The sequence below is a fragment of the Peromyscus maniculatus genome, chromosome 15 (assembly GCF_049852395.1).
Source record: "Peromyscus maniculatus bairdii isolate BWxNUB_F1_BW_parent chromosome 15, HU_Pman_BW_mat_3.1, whole genome shotgun sequence".
Classification (NCBI taxonomy): Eukaryota; Metazoa; Chordata; class Mammalia; order Rodentia; family Cricetidae; genus Peromyscus; species Peromyscus maniculatus.
In genome coordinates this window covers 48,774,390-48,793,686 of record NC_134866.1, presented here as the reverse complement: position 1 = coordinate 48,793,686, position 19,297 = coordinate 48,774,390, and the positions used below count along the sequence as shown (strand labels likewise).

Genomic DNA, 19,297 nt, shown 5'->3' with positions numbered 1-19,297 from the left:
CCATGTAGCTAAAGATGAATTCCTATCCTCCTGCCTTTACCTCCCAAATGCTTGAAATCTAGGTGTGCACCACCATACACAGCTAGGGTTTTACTTTCAATACCAAAACAAAATTTGTTGGGTGGTGCATGCCTTTACTTCCAGAACTCCAGGAGGCAGAGGCAAGTGGATCTCTGTGAGTTCCAGGACAGTCAGGAATACAGAGAAACCCTATCTCCAAAGGAGGGGGAAAAAAAAAGCCGGGTGGTGGTGGCATATGCCTTTAATCCCAGCACTTGGGAGGCAGAGGCAGGCAGATCTCTATGAGTCTGAGGCCAGCCTGGGCTACAGGGTGAGTTCTAAGACAGGCTCTAAAGCTACAGAGCAAAACCCTGCCTTGAAAAACCAAAAAAAAAAAAAAAACAAACAAAAAAGGAGGGGGAAGGTATTCTCAGCTTCCATGTTTTTCATTTTTGGTCACTGACCTGGTTTATTGGCTCATTAAAGTTGGTGATGAGCCCTGCACGCAATGTTGACTTTTCCTCTTCTGAGAGAGCACTATAAAAAAAGTAAATTTATTATTCAGAAGAATGGCACCCAGTAAAGAACAAGAAAAGAACTGCTATGAATTTTAACAATAAAACACCTTTAAATACATGACTCTGATTGCCATTATTTAAATGGGAATAAACAGAAAGTACAATACAGTAACCTATAGAAAATAAGATAAATCCAGAATAATAATGCCATATATTGATGCTCACCTTTACTAACATAAAAACAGTTATCTACAAAAAAGGAATTAATAACTAAACACTTCTGGCTTCTGTCATAAATTCTTTATAAGTTTTTACAAGTAGGAACTGGAGAGATGGCTCATTGTTTAAAAGCACTGGCTGCTTCTCCACAAGACCAGGTTCAATTTCCAGAACCCAAGCAACAGCTCCTAGGCATCTGTATCCAGTTCCACAAGATCTGATCCCTTCTGGTCTCTATAGGCACCAAGAACATACATGGTTCACAGATAGACATGCAGGCAGGCAAAATACCCAGACATATAAAATAAGAAATAAATTTTTAAATTTGCAGGCAAAGAGATTCAGAATCGAATATTTGTTAGAAAACTTTTAAAAATCAATTTAAATAACTGATGGGATCAGTCAACAGAAAAGGCACCAGTCGCCAAGCCTAACAACACAGACTCCCATGATAAAGGGAAAGAACTATTACAAACTGTCCTGTCTCCACATGTGCACCAAGGCACTCATAAAGCAGCACATAAGTGTACACACATATACAAAGGAAATAAATAAATGTTAAAACAAAACAACTACAGCCGGGCGGTGGTGGCGCACGCCTTTAATCCCAGCACTCGGGAGGCAGAGGCAGGCGGATCTTTGTGAGTTCGAGGCCAGCCTGGGCTACCAAGTGAGTTCCAGGAAAGGCGCAAATCTACACAGAGAAACCCTGTCTCGAAAAACAAAAACAAAAACAAAAACAAAAAAAAAAAAAAAAAAAAAAAAAAAAAAAACAACTATAAAAACAAGTTGGCTGGGCATCCTGGTGAACACCCTTAATCCAAGCACTCTGGAGGCAGACCCAAGATAATTTCTGAATTTGAGGCTAGCCTGATCTATGTAATGAGTTCCAGGCTAGCCAGACCTACATAGTGAGACCCTGCCTCAAAACAGACAGACAGACAGACATCGATCAACTTAGTCTTTCATTTCACATCTTTGCAAATGATAAACACAACACTAAAAAATTTTACTGCATACAAAGAAAAACTACAGAGCTAAATAGGAAAGTTACTATATATATGTATGTATGTATGTATGTATGTGTGTGTATATATATATATGGTGAATTTTAAATTGGGTCAGTATTTTGACATTTTTTAATTTTGCTCATCTGGTTTTGAGACTGGGTCTTACTATACAGCCCAAACCGGCCTCAGACTCAAAACCCTCCTGCTGCCTCAGTCTCTCAAGTGTTATAACAGATGTGTAATACCACATTGTCTGGCTTTTGTATTTTGTTTGTTTGGTTGATTTCTTAAGAAAGGGTTTCTCTGTGTAGCCCTGGCTGTACTGGAATGCACTCTGTAGACCAGGCTGGCCTCAAACTCACAGAGATGTGATTGCCTCTGCCTCCCGAGTGCAAGGATTACAGTCATGCAGCACCCCCCACAGCCCTGTATAATCTATTTTTAAATTAAAATTTAATCTTCATTTTACTATTTCCCACTTGCCTATGACAGTATATCTATTATGAGACAAATGACTCCAGAAAGATTAACCACAAATATACATACAACTTTAAAAATATTTTAGGACCAACAAGATGCCTCTGTCGGTAAACACCACTTACGTATGAGAAGTTTGATTCCTCAGAACCCACAAAAAGGTAGAAGGAAGCTGGGTGGTGGTGGTGCACGCCTTAATCCCAGCACTCGGGAGACAGAGGCAGGCAGATCTCTGTGACTTCGAGGCCAGCCTGGTCTCCAAAGCGAGTTCCAGGAAAGGCGCAAAGCTACACTGAGAAACCCTGTCTCGAAAAAAAAACAAAACAAAACAAAAAAGATAGAAAGAGAGAACAACTCCACATGCAAATTTGTCCTCTGATTTGATCTCCACATGCAGGTCATGGAATATGCACACCCACAGATCAGGCATGCACACACACATTAATAAATAAATTTTAAATAAAAAAATGATTTTTAAGCAAAATGTATATTATGGCTAAATTATATCTCACAAAAATAAAATAAATACTCAAATCCTACAGGCCAAGTATCTGAGTACAACTTTATTTGGAAATACTGTAGTCCATAAATTTAATCACACTAAGACAAAAATCATTCTGCACTGATAAGCTCTATTCTGATACTGGTGTTTCCCCTTTTTGTTGTGTTGTTTGTTTTGACACAGGGTATTGATATATAGGCTACGATGACCTGAAATTTACTAAATGAAGTCCAGAAGGCCTTGAACTTAAATCCTATGTCAACCTCCCAAGTGCTAGGATTATATGCCTGGCCCAGTGTCCTTCCTTATAAAAAAAGGCAGACAAAGAATCAGGAGAGTTGACATAGGTCATGTGACAACAGGGGCAGAGACTAGAGTCATTCAACTGCATAGCAAGAAACACCTAAGATGGCTGGCCACAATCAGAACCTAGAAAGTATCAAAGACTAATCCTTTGGGCCCTCAAAAAGAGCCAATTTGTTGATTTTTGGATTTCCAGCTACCTAATCTGTAAGAGAATAAAATTGTGTTATCTGGAAGCATCCAGTTTGTGGTATGACAGCCTGAAGAAATTAGTAACCCCAAAACAAACCAGGCAGCCAGGTCAGAGGAAGTAGGGCTCAGCAAGAAAGGGCTGAGCTGTGATGAACCGATCTGTCCTCCTTTGGTACCCAGCCAGAAAGACACCCGCTGAGATAGCAGCCAGGAGACCAAGGTGCAAGAGAGGGATTTCAACAGGCCCTGCGGCACTGGAGGCGAAGAGCAGAACTCAGGTTCACAGAAAGCCGTACCTCAGCAGACAAACATACAAAGCTGAGAGTTAAAACCCCAGGAAGAATGTTCTAACCTGAGACAAACAATAAATGGAAAAACAAAACAACAATAAAAACACCCTCAGCTACACCAAGCTTAAGGTCATATTCTGTGTGCTTACATAAATTCTTTCTGGAGAAAGGTAACAGAACTTAAAGCCTCTCCAATTGTAATTACACTATGTTCACCATCCAACCAAAACTTATCAGGAATAACCCAATAAAGAAAGAAGTGACTAAATCCAAAACACAAACAGGCACTATACTCACCAAAACCACACTTAATTGTGTTTTTAAAATATGTACAAGATGGAGAATTTCACTGGACAAATCGAATTTGTTTTTTTAAGTATCAAAGAGAAATCCTAAAACCAAGAAACAGTAAGTCAGTGGAAATACGAAGATTGAAACATGAGAAAAACAGGTACTTCTGATTGGGCATCCACTGATAACAACCTAGATCAGAAACAGGAGGATAAGGGAATTCAACACCAATCTGGCTTACACAGTGAGACCCTGTCTCACATAGATACGTAAAACTGAAGGCAGCTACTTTAAGCAAATGGAAAAGTGAACCCAGGGAAGAAAAAAACAAAGTTAAATTTGAATGAATACTGTTATTAATACATGAATCTGGAGTTTACAAATATACACCAGTGGGCCAGCTCAGTGGAGAAAGGCACGTGTCACCAGGCATGACAGCCTGAGCTCTATCCCTGGAACACGAACACACGAACACACACACACACACACACACACACACACACACACGCACTTCTCTCTCTCTCTCTCTCAATAAATAAATAGATAAATAAATAAATAAACAAACAAGTTATGTAGAGAAATAAAGTACCAACAACAACAGTATTAGAGACAGGAAGGCTTAAATAGAGTTACATATTATTATGAAGGTCTTATATTATCTAGAAAAAGTAGTGTGCCTGCCGGGCGGTGGGGGCTCACACCTTTAATCCCAGCACTCGGGAGGCATTGGCAGGCGAGTCTCAACATTCTCAACATTCATATCAGGTAGCTCACAACTGCCTATAACTCTACCTCAAGAAAATCCCACAGGTTCCCTGAGGCACCTGCACACATGTGTACATTCAGATACAATACAGACACAGATACACAGAGAGAGAGAGAGACAAAATAAGTCTTAAAAGAAAAAACAGCTATTTGCTACTTAAAAAAAATAACTAAATGAAACAAAGTACCAATGAAAAGGACATACTATATACAAATAATAACCACACAGCAGCTACTGTGGCTCTATCAATATCAGACAAACTAGAGTTTAAGTCCCAACTCATCACTAACAGTAAAAGGGAAAGTTCTCATACTATAACAACCTTGAATTTTCATGAATCTATGACAGCCTAATACAGAGAAAGCAGTCTGCAGGAAAAGATTAGGCAAGTATGTAATATGTGGAGATTGGCAAATCTTTCAGAAAACAGTGAAAAAAGTCATACAAGTCAATAGAAAGAGAAGTCAAACAATACAATTCACAAATCTTAGATAATTGACATACACAAAACACTAGAATCTCCAACTGTAAAACACCACAGTTTTCAAATCCTAGTAGGTCATTGATGGTCCATCTTACACTGAAAAACAGTAATAAAAATCCCCACGTTAACTGACCTTCGGTCTGAAAAACAACCCCAGTACCAGTCCTGTTACTGCCGTGCCTGCTGTGTTCCTTGCGGGATGCTGAACACGCTTTCTTATAAACAGACAGAATTCAGAAAAAAAATAACACTTGATTTTTGTTTGTTTTGAGACAAGGTCTCACTCTGTAGAACAGGCTGGCCTTAAACTCCTAACAATCCTCCTGCCTCAGCCACCGTGTTGGGATTACAAACATGAGCCAGCATGCTCTGTTTAAAATGCTAACAAGCAGAGAGGGTATAGTAGAAAAACACAAGGTCAGTTCTGGGTTCACCTCCCACCAACCAATCAATCAATAAATAATGAATGAATGAAAATGAAAAAATAAAGCAAAAAATGGTCGGGCAGTGATGGCGCACGCCTTTAATCCCAGCACTCAGGAGGCAGAGGCAGGTGGATCTCTGTGAGTCTGACGCCAGCCACGGCTAAAGAGAAGTTCAAAGACAGCCAAAGCTACAAAGAGAAACACTGTCTTAAAAAAGCAAACAAACAAAAAAGTGTGTGTGTGTGCGCGCGCGCGCGTGCATTACAAGAAAAGTCATAGTGCTCTAAATGTCCACACAGGTTGAGTATCGTGTCCAAATGCTTTAGGATAAGTATTTCAGATTATTTTTTTCAGATTTTTTTGGACATATGCATATTCCTAAGATATTTTGGAGATGGAAACCAAGACTAACATGAAATACATTTATGTTTCATGCATACCTAATATACATGGCCTAAAGGTAACTTTAGATGGTCTTTTTAGTGTACTTACATACTTACTGAAATTTGTAACGAGGTCAGTTTATAGAATTTCCTTGCTTTATCATAGCAGCAATCTAAAGTTTCAGATTTGGGAGCATCTTGGATTTTAGATGTTTAGATTAAGAAAGTTCTAAATATTTTTTAGAAACTGGGCATCGATTTATCTAAGCTTCCATCTCAACAAGCTAGTAAGAGAACATTAAATCAGATCCAAAAATAGGAAATACATCAAATCTTACTTTTAAAAAAAAAAGCAGTAATTAAAAGACAAAAAGGCTGGTGGCCCCAAACGGGAATCCCAAAGCAGATCTATACACAAAGCACGACAGAGCCACAGTGGCACAGGTCTGCAATCGAGCACTTAGAGGAGGGGTTTGACAGTAGCCTGTAGTCTGACAGTCTTCAGTAAGTAATAAAAATGTGAATTTACATTTGAAAAATGTTTAAACTAGAAAAGGGGAGAAGTGCCTGATGTATATATAAACAAGACATCAGTGTACTACAATGGGAAGAACGTGGTACTGACCCTACTTCACTTATGCACTGTGTACAATGGGAAGAATGTGTGGTACTGTACCTACTTCACATATGCACTGTGTACAATGAGAAGAATGTGTGGTACTGTACCTACTTCACATATGCACTGTGTACAATGGGAAGAATGTGTGGTACTGTACCTACTTCACATATGCACTGTGTACAATGGGAAGAACGTGTGGTACTGTACCTACTTCACATATGCACTGTGTACAATGGGAAGAATGTGTGGTACTGTATCTACTTCACATATGCACTGTGTACAATGGGAAGAACGTGTGGTACTGTACCTACTTCACATATGCACTGTGTACAATGGGAAGAATGTGTGGTACTGTATCTACTTCACATATGCACTGTGTACAATGGGAAGAACGTGTGGTACTGTACCTACTTCACATATGCACTGTGTACAATGGGAAGAATGTGTGGTACTGTATCTACTTCACATATGCACTGTGTACAATGGGAAGAACGTGTGGTACTGTATCTACTTCACATATGCACTGTGTACAATGGGAAGAACGTGGTACTGTATCTACTTCACGTATGCACTGTGTACAATGGGAAGAATGTGTGGTACTGTATCTACTTCACATATGCACTGTGTACAATGGGAAGAATGTATGGTACTGTACCTACTTCACATATGCACTGTGTACAATGGGAAGAACGTGGTACTGACCCTACTTCACATATGCACTGTGTACAATGGGAGGAACGTGTGGTACTGTACCTACTTCACATATGCACTGTGTACAATGGGAAGAATGTGTGGTACTGTACCTACTTCACATATGCACTGTGTACAATGGGAAGAACATGGTACTGTATCTACTTCACATATGCACTGTGTACAATGGGAAGAACATGGTACTGTATCTACTTCACATATGCACTGTGTACAATGGGAAGAACGTGGTACTGTATCTACTTCACATATGCACTGTGTACAATGGGAAGAACGTGTGGTACTGTACCTACTTCACATATGCACTGTGTACAATGGGAAGAACGTGTGGTACTGTACCTACTTCACATATGCACTGTGTACAATGGGAAGAACGTGTGGTACTGTACCTACTTCACATATGCACTGTGTACAATGGGAGGAACGTGTGGTACTGTACCTACTTCACATATGCACTGTGGACAATGGGAAGAACGTGTGGTACTGTATCTACTTCACATATGCACTGTGTACAATGGGAAGAATGTGTGGTACTGTACCTACTTCACATATGCACTGTGTACAATGGGAGGAACGTGTGGTACTGTACCTACTTCACATATGCACTGTGGACAATGGGAAGAACGTGTGGTACTGACCCTACTTCACATATGCACTGTGTACAATGGGAAGAACGTGTGGTACTGTACCTACTTCACATATGCACTGTGTACAATGGGAAGAACATGTGGTACTGTATCTACTTCACATATGCACTGTGTACAATGGGAAGAACGTGGTACTGTATCTATTTCACATATGCACTGTGTACAATGGGAAGAACATGGTACTGTACCTACTTCACATATGAACTGTGTACAATGGGAAGAACATGTGGTACTGTATCTACTTCACATATGCACTGTGTACAATGGGAAGAACATGTGGTACTGTATCTACTTCACATATGCACTGTGTACAATGGGAAGAATGTGTGGTACTGTATCTACTTCACATATGCACTGTGGACAATGGGAAGAACGTGTGGTACTGTACCTACTTCACATATGCACTGTGGACAATGGGAAGAACGTGGTACTGTATCTACTTCACATATGCACTGTGTACAATGGGAAGAACGTGTGGTACTGTACCTACTTCACATATGCACTGTGTACAATGGGAAGAACGTGGTACTGTACCTACTTCACATATGCACTGTGGACAATGGGAAGAACGTGTGGTACTGTATCTACTTCACATATGCACTGTGTACAATGGGAAGAATGTGGTACTGTACCTACTTCACATATGCACTGTGTACAATGGGAAGAATGTGTGGTACTGTACCTACTTCACATATGCACTGTGTACAATGGGAAGAATGTGTGGTACTGTACCTACTTCACATATGCACTGTGTACAATGGGAAGAACGTGGTACTATATCTACTTCACATATGCACTGTGTACAATGGGAAGAACGTGTGGTACTGTACCTACTTCACATATGCACTGTGTACAATGGGAAGAACGTGTGGTACTGTACCTACTTCACATATGCACTGTGTACAATGGGAAGAATGTGTGGTACTGTACCTACTTCACATATGCACTGTGTACAATGGGAAGAACGTGGTACTGTATCTACTTCACATATGCACTGTGTACAATGGGAAGAACGTGTGGTACTGTATCTACTTCACATATGCACTGTGTACAATGGGAAGAACGTGTGGTACTGTACCTACTTCACATATGCACTGTGTACAATGGGAAGAATGTGTGGTACTGTACCTACTTCACATATGCACTGTGTACAATGGGAAGAACGTGGTACTGTATCTACTTCACATATGCACTGTGTACAATGGGAAGAACGTGGTACTGTACCTACTTCACATATGCACTGTGTACAATGGGAAGAATGTGTGGTACTGTACCTACTTCACATATGCACTGTGTACAATGGGAAGAACATGGTACTGTACCTACTTCACATATGAACTGTGTACAATGGGAAGAACATGTGGTACTGTATCTACTTCACATATGCACTGTGTACAATGGGAAGAACATGTGGTACTGTATCTACTTCACATATGCACTGTGTACAATGGGAAGAATGTGTGGTACTGTATCTACTTCACATATGCACTGTTGACAATGGGAAGAACGTGTGGTACTGTACCTACTTCACATATGCACTGTGGACAATGGGAAGAACGTGGTACTGTATCTACTTCACATATGCACTGTGTACAATGGGAAGAATGTGGTACTGTACCTACTTCACATATGCACTGTGTACAATGGGAAGAATGTGTGGTACTGTATCTACTTCACATATGCACTGTGTACAATGGGAAGAACGTGGTACTGTATCTACTTCACATATGCACTGTGTACAATGGGAAGAACGTGTGGTACTGTACCTACTTCACATATGCACTGTGTACAATGGGAAGAACGTGTGGTACTGTACCTACTTCACATATGCACTGTGTACAATGGGAAGAACGTGTGGTACTGTACCTACTTCACATATGCACTGTGTACAATGGGAAGAATGTGTGGTACTGTACCTACTTCACATATGCACTGTGTACAATGGGAAGAACGTGGTACTGTATCTACTTCACATATGCACTGTGTACAATGGGAAGAACGTGTGGTACTGTATCTACTTCACATATGCACTGTGTACAATGGGAAGAACGTGTGGTACTGTACCTACTTCACATATGCACTGTGTACAATGGGAAGAACGTGTGGTACTGTACCTACTTCACATATGCACTGTGTACAATGGGAAGAATGTGTGGTACTGTACCTACTTCACATATGCACTGTGTACAATGGGAAGAACGTGGTACTGTATCTACTTCACATATGCACTGTGTACAATGGGAAGAATTTGTGGTACTGTACCTAATTCACGTATGCACCGAGCACCATACTCAATCCTTATAGCAAATCTTAAAAAAAAAAAGTCTCCAATTAAAGTTTTATTATATTAATTCAGACTATATCTCAAATTAAAACTAATAGCATCTAATTTTGACCCAGTTAAATTGAATGGTACATGAAAATAATATATAAGCTTAAGTTAGTTGTCATCCTATGAAAAAGGTTAGCATAAGAATTATATCAAATTAACTATAAAAATACACACTTTTAAGTGCTTCAAATCTGTCATCCTTTGTAAGGACATTCATCTTCATGACCACTTTCCTCTCAATATACTAAAGGACAATTTAACTATTTAATACTATGATTCCTTCCTTAGCTATCTGAATTTAAACTAGCTTAAAGTAAAATTTAGCCAGACATAGCGGCACATGCCTCTAATCCAAGAACTCAAGAGGCACAAGCAAGAGTTTACCTGTAAGTTCCAGGCCAGCCTGGTCCATGCAGGCTACATATCTAACCACAGATAGAGAGCAAAGTCCTGTCCCAAAACGCAAACAAACAAGCACACAATTTCTCCATCATTAATTGCTTCATTTCTCACCAAATCATCAATTACTCCTGAAATAAAAAGGGTTAGCTTCACATTAAAGTAGAGCCTAAAGATACTCCAGTTCTTCTAATACCATTCAAGGGTAGGTTTTACAGGCACTTGTAAATACTCAGAATAAAACAATTTAAATTACTTATAAAAAATGAAAACCTATAGAGCTTTAGTGCCATCTACTGGACAGCACACCCTATGTTATTTATTCACCAAATTCATTTTCTTACAAAATTCCAAAGGCATATCTGAACTGGCAAGCCCATAAACTACATGATGTGTTAATTAATTCTTAAGATGAATCTGCTCACTTTACTCTTACATCACAGTTAAAACCTAGTCTAACGAAACTGCAAATGTGCTATTCATCCACTTTTCCCAGAGGAAATACAAAACAGACATGGAGATTCAGCAAACGCGGACATAGTATGAGATTTCCTTTTCAAAATCAAAACATTTTACTTTAAGATGGTTCGCCACTCAGCTTGATCCTTAGATCCTCAGAAGCTAAAAGCCAAGTCAGGCAGGCAGGCAAATATATACATACATACACATGTGCACACAGATACACACATATGCATGCATGTGGGATAGGCAGATACAAACCATGTAGAAAAACAATAATATAGTTATTGAACTACACAAACACATTTCTTCAGGAATTAACACGCTTTTTGGACTTTTTTTCTTTTATGTATCAAATGCTTCATGAATTTCCATGTCATCCTTATACAAAGATCATGCTAACTTCTCTGTTGTCTCAATTAAACACTTGACACATTTTGTATACACAGGGACAGTCTCATTCTTGAATTTGGAATGGATTACAATTGGGACTGAGGGAACTTACTGAGGTGCTACACGTCTCCAGTAACGATCAATTCCATGTTTAAAATACAGCACAGCAAGCCATCTTACATTTATATCAAGGGTGTGGTTCGTAAAAATATTCTGCAAATAAAAAAACATTATTAGAATGAACAAGTAATCATTTAAAAATATAACTGACAGACTAAAATAAAGCATGGATTTGTCTGCTTTATTTTTTTCAATGGGGGCATGTACTCGTGCATGTGTGTATGTTCATTGTGTATATGGTTTCATGTGGAAGCCAGAGAGACAACCTCAGGTGTCATCTCAGAAATGCCACCCACTTCCTTTGAGACAGGGCTTCTCATTGTCCTAGAGATCACCATTAGGCCAGACAGGCATGACAGTGAGTTCTGGGACCATCCTGTCTCCAGCTCCACCACACCTGCATTTTTACAGAGTTCTGAGATCAAGCTCCGGTCCTCATGCTGGTGAAGCAAACACTTCACCAACTTTACCAAGTGGCCCTTTGTGTTTGATTTTTGAGAAAATACCTCATGTATCTGGGCCTGGCCTCAAACTTACTATATAGCCAATGGTGAGCTTGAATTTAGTGCCTCTACTTCCAGATGCTTGGATCACAGGTATGCAACACCATACCCAGCTTATGAGATGTTGAGATCGAACCCAGGTCTTCATGCATGCCAAGCTTGCACTCTAGCAATTGATCTACAACCTCAGCCCCAGATGTTGTATTGGTTTTGTTTAAATTTCATCACTACATATATTTTATGTGTTTTCTTAAAATATATACTTCTACAGTCTAGACTAAGAAAGCAGGCCTACTGAGCCAGGTGTTAACTGAAACCTGAGCACTCGGATGCTAAGGCAGGTGCATCTCACATTTCAGGTCAGTTTGAGATGCATGGTGAGACCTGGCCAGCTCCCTCCAAGAAGACAGTATATCTATTCAATAGCATTTCACTAAGTTTAATCAAAGATAAATATGTGAAGATTCATATTATTCTTTCAAGTATGCTAGAAAATTTCCTTGATAAAAAAATCAGAAATATATATGTACATATATATATATATGCACACATACACACACACACACACAGAGAGAGAGAGAGAGAAAACACTAACATAAATACGTTCTAATTTTAAAAAAGGACAGAGAGAGAGAGAGAGAAAACACTAACATAAATACGTTCTAATTTTAAAAAAGGACAGAGAGAGAGAGAGAGAAAACACTAACATAAATACGTTCTAATTTTAAAAAAGGACCCAGGCATGTGCCACACACATATAATCCCAGCACTGAAAAGGCAGAGGCAAGACAATGGCAGCAAACCCAAAACCGGTACATGCCAGTCTAGCCAAGGACACAAGATCTTGTCTCAAAAATGAATGAATGAATGAATGAATGAATGAATGAATGAATGATGCCTCCAGAGCACAGACTCAAAGACCCTATGGAGTCAAAGTCCTGTTTGTTAACATGTTTGAAATTGTAATGGTTAATCTTGACGGGGGATCCTGAATCACTGAGGACACAGCCTCCAGGCATATATGTGAGTGATCATCTTGACTAGGAAGACAAGGGCCATGCCTGGGATGTAGTATTTTGATTCAGTTAACCAGGATGAGAAGACCTACTCGAAAAGTAGGGTCACCATCGCTGGTAAATGTCCTGGGCTGCAGGAACAGGAGAAAAGGTAGCTCAGCTTAACCATTCACTGCGTTCTGCTTCCCGACCATGGATTCAGTGTGTCCAGCTGCCTCAAGCTCCTGCTACAATGCCTTCCCCCATGATGGACTGTATTTATTCTTGAACTGTAATCGAACCTCAATCAACTTTTCCTTCCACAAACTGCTGTTGGTGGTATGTTTTATCACAGCAATAGGAAAAGTAATATAAGAAAAAATAACCTATTCCTGGGCTGGAGAGATGGCTCAAAGGTTAAGAGCACCAACTGCTCTTCCAGAGGTCCTGAGTTCAATTCCCAGCAACCACATGGTGGCTCACAACCATCTGTAATGAGATCTGGTGCCCTCTTCTGTATACATAATAAATAAATAAATCTTTAAAAAAAATAAAATAACCTATTCCACAGTAACAAGGACTCTTTACCAAAGCAACCATGCTTATGGGGCTAGAAAAAAAAAAAATGGTTCAGTTAAGAACACTTGTTGCTCTTCCACAGCACCTGAGTTTAGTCCCCAGAATCCAAACAGAGGCTCTGTAACTCCTGTTCCATGGGGATGTGATCCAGTTTTCTGGCCTCCGTGGGCACTGCGTACATGTGGTACATATGCATACATGCAGGCACACACACTTATAAAATTTAAAAAACAAAAACCAATCTTGCTTACAATGAGTCTGATAGCACTTTTTGTTTGTTTGACAGGGTCTCACTACATAGTCTGGCCAGGAACTCTATATAGACCAGGATGGCTTCAAACTCTGAGATCCACGTGCTTCTATTCTGAGTGCTGGGATTAAAAGTGTGCACCACCATGCCTGAGATGATAGCACTTTTAAGTGATATAAAGTGAGATGTGATATGAACAATTTATGTTAATTCAACCAACAATCCACACTGTTACTGTTTTGCACAATGGTGGCAAACTATGAAAACAACTATGCAAGTTAAACCATGCAACATGAGCTTAGTAACCAACGGGGAAATTTCTATTGTCCCATTAAGCTTTAAAAATGTTAGTCCAGGGGATTAGAGAGATGGCTTAGTTGAGGGAGATCAGCTCCCTCTTACTCCCCCAAAGTACTCTTGAGCAGGGAGAAATGAGGAATTTGTAGATAGAACTATATAGAGAGAGACAGAAAACACAGGATAACCTACCAGCCCCTTCTGTCTCTACTAAAGGGCTTTTTAAAGGAATGCCAAGGGGTGGAGCAAAAGACCTCCCCTCAGCACAGCCAAGTATAGACCATCTTGGTGATCATGCATGTAGACCAGCCATCCTCTAATGCAGCCCTGCTATGTAAAGCAAGCTCAGATCTTACTAGAAAACCTTTGCAGGCAGCCAGGTGACAGTGGCGCGCGCCTTTAATCCCAACACTCAGGAGGCAGAGACAGGGGGATCTCTGTGAGTTCAAGGGCAGCCTGGTCTATAGAGAGAGATCCAAGACAGGCACCAAAACTGCACAGAGAAACCTGATTATAAATACTTGTTAATCTAGCAGAGGGCCTGGATTTTGTTGCTAACTACCTTATCAGGTGGCTCACAAATGTCAATAATTCCAGGAGGATAAAATGCCTCCTTCTGGTCTCTCTGGGCACCAGGCATACACATGGTGCACATACACACGTGCAGGCAAAACACTTGTACATGTAAAACAAACAAAACAGAAAATCTTGGTCCAGGCCAGGCATGGTTGTACTTGTCTTTAGTTGTAGCACTTAGGAGGCAAAAACAGATGGATTGCTGTGAATTCCAGGCTAACCTAGACTACATAACAAGTTCCAGGCCTTTCACAGGGGTTGCCTAAGACAAATAAAAAACCACAAATATTTACATTATGATTCATAACAGTAGCAAAATTAAAGTTATGAAGTAGAAATGAAAATAATTATATCACCTGGGGTCACCACAACACGAGGAAGTGTATTAAAGGGCCACAGCATTAGGAAGGTTGAGAAGCACTGCTCCAGAGTGACTCACCATAGAAGCAGAAGACACGCATACAGTGTTTTATACAAATGTCTATATACACAAGCTAGGTATGTGGCATATGCCTGTAATCCCCACACTGGGGAGCTAAGACAGGAGGATCACTGAGTTTGAAGTCAGCACCTGCTATAAACAAGAAACTGTCTCAATCCCTTCCCACAGAGTCTACATACACAAACACGTATACAAATACAAGTACTTTTGAAAATGTAGCAATATGGCAATTAATGTATAAATAACTCAAAGCAAAATGCAAAAATAGAAGCACAGGAAAAATAAACTTAAGCAGTTATTAATAATTCATATATTCACTCAGGAGGTAAGAGGATATAAGAGGAATAAGGGGTTCAAGACCGGATTAGGCTACGTAAGACCCCCGCCTCAGAAACAAAACAAAACAAAAAAGCAAAAGAGAAAATATAAAAGATCCTGTCTAAAAAAAAATTTAAATTTCTAGATGGAAAAACCTACAATGTTTTGCCAGTCATGAGGGTACATGTCTCCATTCTATCACCCAGGAAGCAGAGACGAGCAGATATCCCTTACTGATGGCCAGTCTGGTCTACATAACAAGTTCCAGGTGAACCTGGGCCACACAGTGAGACCCTGTCTCATCACTCTCTCTCACACACACACACACACACACACACACACACACACACACACACACACACACACACGTTTAATGAAATTACAATAAGAACAATAAGAAACTATCTAAAATGTTACGTCATCAACAAATAATTGTGAAGCACCCTCATGAGCCCTACATTACTATGATGACAGCAACAATGGCAGCCAAATCTTTGGATCAGCTTGACTAAACTGCCAATAAATCTCCATACTTAAAGAGCTATTAAAATAGTGATGTCTCACTTCACTAAGTAGACTCTTTGCAGAACTACTCACCAGCAACACCGAGTAGAACCCTGGCTGTGTCTCCCACTGCTTCAGCTGCTCCTCGGCTGGCTTTAAAACAGCCGTGTCCTGACTGGTGGCCTGCGTTAAGACCTGAAGAACTACAGAGCTGGCACTGTTGAGATCCATGGACGCCTGCAATGAAAAGTTAGCACAGCTGAGTACACATGTATGCATTACAAAAGCGGACAGAGGAAAAAGCGGTAGGGTTTGAACCACTTTCACCTCATCTACTCACCTAGTGTCTGACTACACCATTACTTAGAACTCCCATAATTCCAATTACTTAAATCAATATATTTCTAAAGGAAATTGCTTTTTATTGTTTCATAAATAAAATTTTAAAAAAGTAAAATGAGATTGGAGAGCCCACATACACAATACCTCAAGTTTCCAAATTCTGATTAAATACCATTTCCTAGATAGCCTTAGGAAATTGGAAGCCCCCTACTTCAACCTCTCTTATCAAAATCATTTTAAAGATAAAATGCAAATGTGAAACATACAAAAAGGACAGAAAGAGAGCACGCGCTGAAATCTAATGCCTTATGTCTTGGTATGGAGCTGAGAAGTTAGGTAGGTATTAGATCATCAGCATGGATCCCTCATGCTTTTATAGTCCAAATGCACCTATAAGAGGACATCAGAGAGCTACTTTATTCTTTCTGCCATATAAGCATTCAATAAAAAGTCTGCAACCAGCAGATGGCCCTCATCAGTATCCAACTACGCCAGCACCCTGAGTTCAAGGCCAGCCTGGGCTATGTAATGAGACCCTGTCTCAAACTAGAAGCAAGGCCAACAGGATGGTACAGAGGGTCTACCACCAAGCCTGATGTGACCTGCATTCAATTCCCAGGACCAACATGGTTCAGAGAACTAACTCCCAAAAAGTAAGTTGTCCTCTTAACTGTATCTTATCTAACAAACCATGAACTACATAAAGTTAGGAACTGTGTATTCTTTGTTTGTATCTGCCACCACAGCTCATCCCAGCAGAAAGCAAGCAGGATGCACCTGCGCAGGGACAGCACCGCCTCCACTGAGTTGGGCCTGCCTACGTCAATTAGTACGCGAGGGAATTCCCCACAGACATGCTGACAGAGCAGTTCGATGAAGGCAATTCCTCAACCGTGGTTCCCTCTTCCCAGGTGACCCTAGTCTGTGTCAAGTTGACAACTGAAGTGAAGCATGCCAACCCCTCAACTCAGATTTTCTGATGTCTGACAGCCTTAATCTTCCAAGTGTGACACACCATATCTGGCCAAAGATTTCATTTACTTAACAGCTATTTTCCATTACTCTTTGCCAGGTACTGTTCTAGTTTCTAGGATTCACTTTGAGCAAATTTAAGTCCATGTTCTCTGGCCATTAAATTCAAATCAAGAGGCTGTACTATAATGTACATACTAACCTCTGTTAAATGAATGAAATCTTTGACCAAATATGGTGTGTCACACTTGAAATCCCAGAACTCAGAAGACACAGAAGATCACTTCCAGTTCAAGGCCATCATGATCTATGTAGCAAGTTCCAGACTACCAAGGGCTACAAAGTAAAACACGATCTCAAAACACAAACAACAACAAAAAGTAATCAATCAATTTTTGAATAAATCCTGATCTCTACATATAGTTATGTAAAGAAACATAAAGCAGCCAAACCTCTCCTTTTTCAATCCTCCTTAATGTAACCTTCACAGAACATAATATTCCTGATATCAATCCCTGATAGTTCCACATAGTCACAGTCACAATGAAACAGCCTCTATTGGCCATGCACCACTCTGAAAGAAATATAGTAAAGGAATCTTTGCATTCAATTCTACAACGGGAAAAAGACAAGCTAAAATATACTGTAATGATGTGGTAAGCGTTATGGAGGAAGAACTTGCAAGCTTACACTACAGCAGCCTTAGCAGAGGCTTTCCCTCAGAGGAAGGAAACAGCACAGTCTTGAAAGTTGAGTAAGTTTTCCCCAGATGAGTACATGCTGTGGCTATGTCAGACAGGTAATGGGTACAGCCCTGACATAACAAGATCTTTCAAATTTATTTTAATGCAATTGCTTCTGAAGAATTATAGTTTAGCATGACAGAGCATGAGGCAAGGACAGGGACTGTGGTAGTGTGAATGAAAATGTCTCCCATAGGCCCACTGGGATTGGCACATTAGGAGGGGTGACCTTGTTGAAGAAGGTGTGGCCTTGATGGAGGAAATATGTCACTGAGGGTGGGCTTTGAGATTTCACAAGTTCAAGCCAGGCCTAGTGTCTTACTCTCTCTTCCTGCTGCTGCTGCTGCTGATCTCGATGCAGAAGTCTCAGCTCCTTCTCCAGCACCATGTCTGCCTGCATGCTGCTGTGCTTCCCACCATGATAATAATGGACTAAACCTCTGAACTATAAAACAGCCCCAGTGAAATGTTTTCCTTTGTGAGTTGCTGTTGATGTCTCTTCACAGCAATAAAACCTAAGACAGGAATTTATAGAAAATTAAATGTATCTGCACCTTGAAATGAGAACTGCCAACCTCCAGAACTAATAGAAAATAAGTTTCTAGTGTAATATACCTCATCTGTAGGTAACACAGCAAGAATGACTTTAAAGAGTGAGAAGAGAAGGTCAAAAGTTACTAGTCTCACTCAGCAGAGAAAAACAATGAAAGCATGAAATTTGCAGGCAAATGGATGGAACTAGAAAAAATCATCCTGAGTGAGGCAACCCAAACCCAGAAAGACAGTTATGGTATGTACTCACTCATAGGTGGATTCTAGATATAAAATAAAGAACAATCAGACCACAACCCATAGAACCATAGAGGCTATATATATATAGCATGGAGGTCCCTAGGACGACTGTGGCTTATAATAAATTTCAGTTTTACTCAATTATTGAAAAAAAAAAAGTTACTAGTCTCTTCAGGGAAACAGGAAAACACTACTAGGAACACACAGAATTACTAGGTTCCACACCTACTATTTAAAAAATGTCATAATAAAGACCAGAAACTGAGCTTTTACCCACCAAGGAGTCAGTGAAAACAAGGAGATTAAGAGCTTGGAACACGGATGCCTTCAATCCCAGCACACGGGTAAGGAGCCATCTCTGTGGGACGCAACCAGAATGGATCCGAACACTCTGCCTGAGGCCAACCCAGGGCCCAGCTGCCGATCCTGCGAAACCCAACAACTTGG

The 19,297-nt window shown here is 40.1% G+C and overlaps 1 protein-coding gene across 8 annotated transcripts in view; it reads right to left on the bottom strand.

Annotated features, from left to right (window-relative positions):
* The window catches only part of Ipo11 (importin 11), a 179,397-nt gene that overhangs the window by 153,834 nt on the left and 6,266 nt on the right, over nucleotides 1-19,297 (bottom strand). For 6 of the 8 annotated variants that reach the window (XM_015989110.3, XM_006995670.3, XM_076551935.1 and 3 more), the window contains exons 2-4: nucleotides 16,095-16,238; nucleotides 11,530-11,630; nucleotides 465-537 (exon numbers count right to left, since the gene is read on the bottom strand). In XM_015989110.3, the coding sequence (XP_015844596.1) occupies nucleotides 465-537; nucleotides 11,530-11,630; nucleotides 16,095-16,232 (312 nt within the window). In that variant the 5' untranslated portion in view covers nucleotides 16,233-16,238. Of the gene's footprint in view, nucleotides 1-464; nucleotides 538-11,529; nucleotides 11,631-16,094; nucleotides 16,239-17,517; nucleotides 17,671-19,297 lie in introns of those variants that run through there. The other 2 variants (XM_076551938.1, XM_076551936.1) reach the window with 2 other exon arrangements.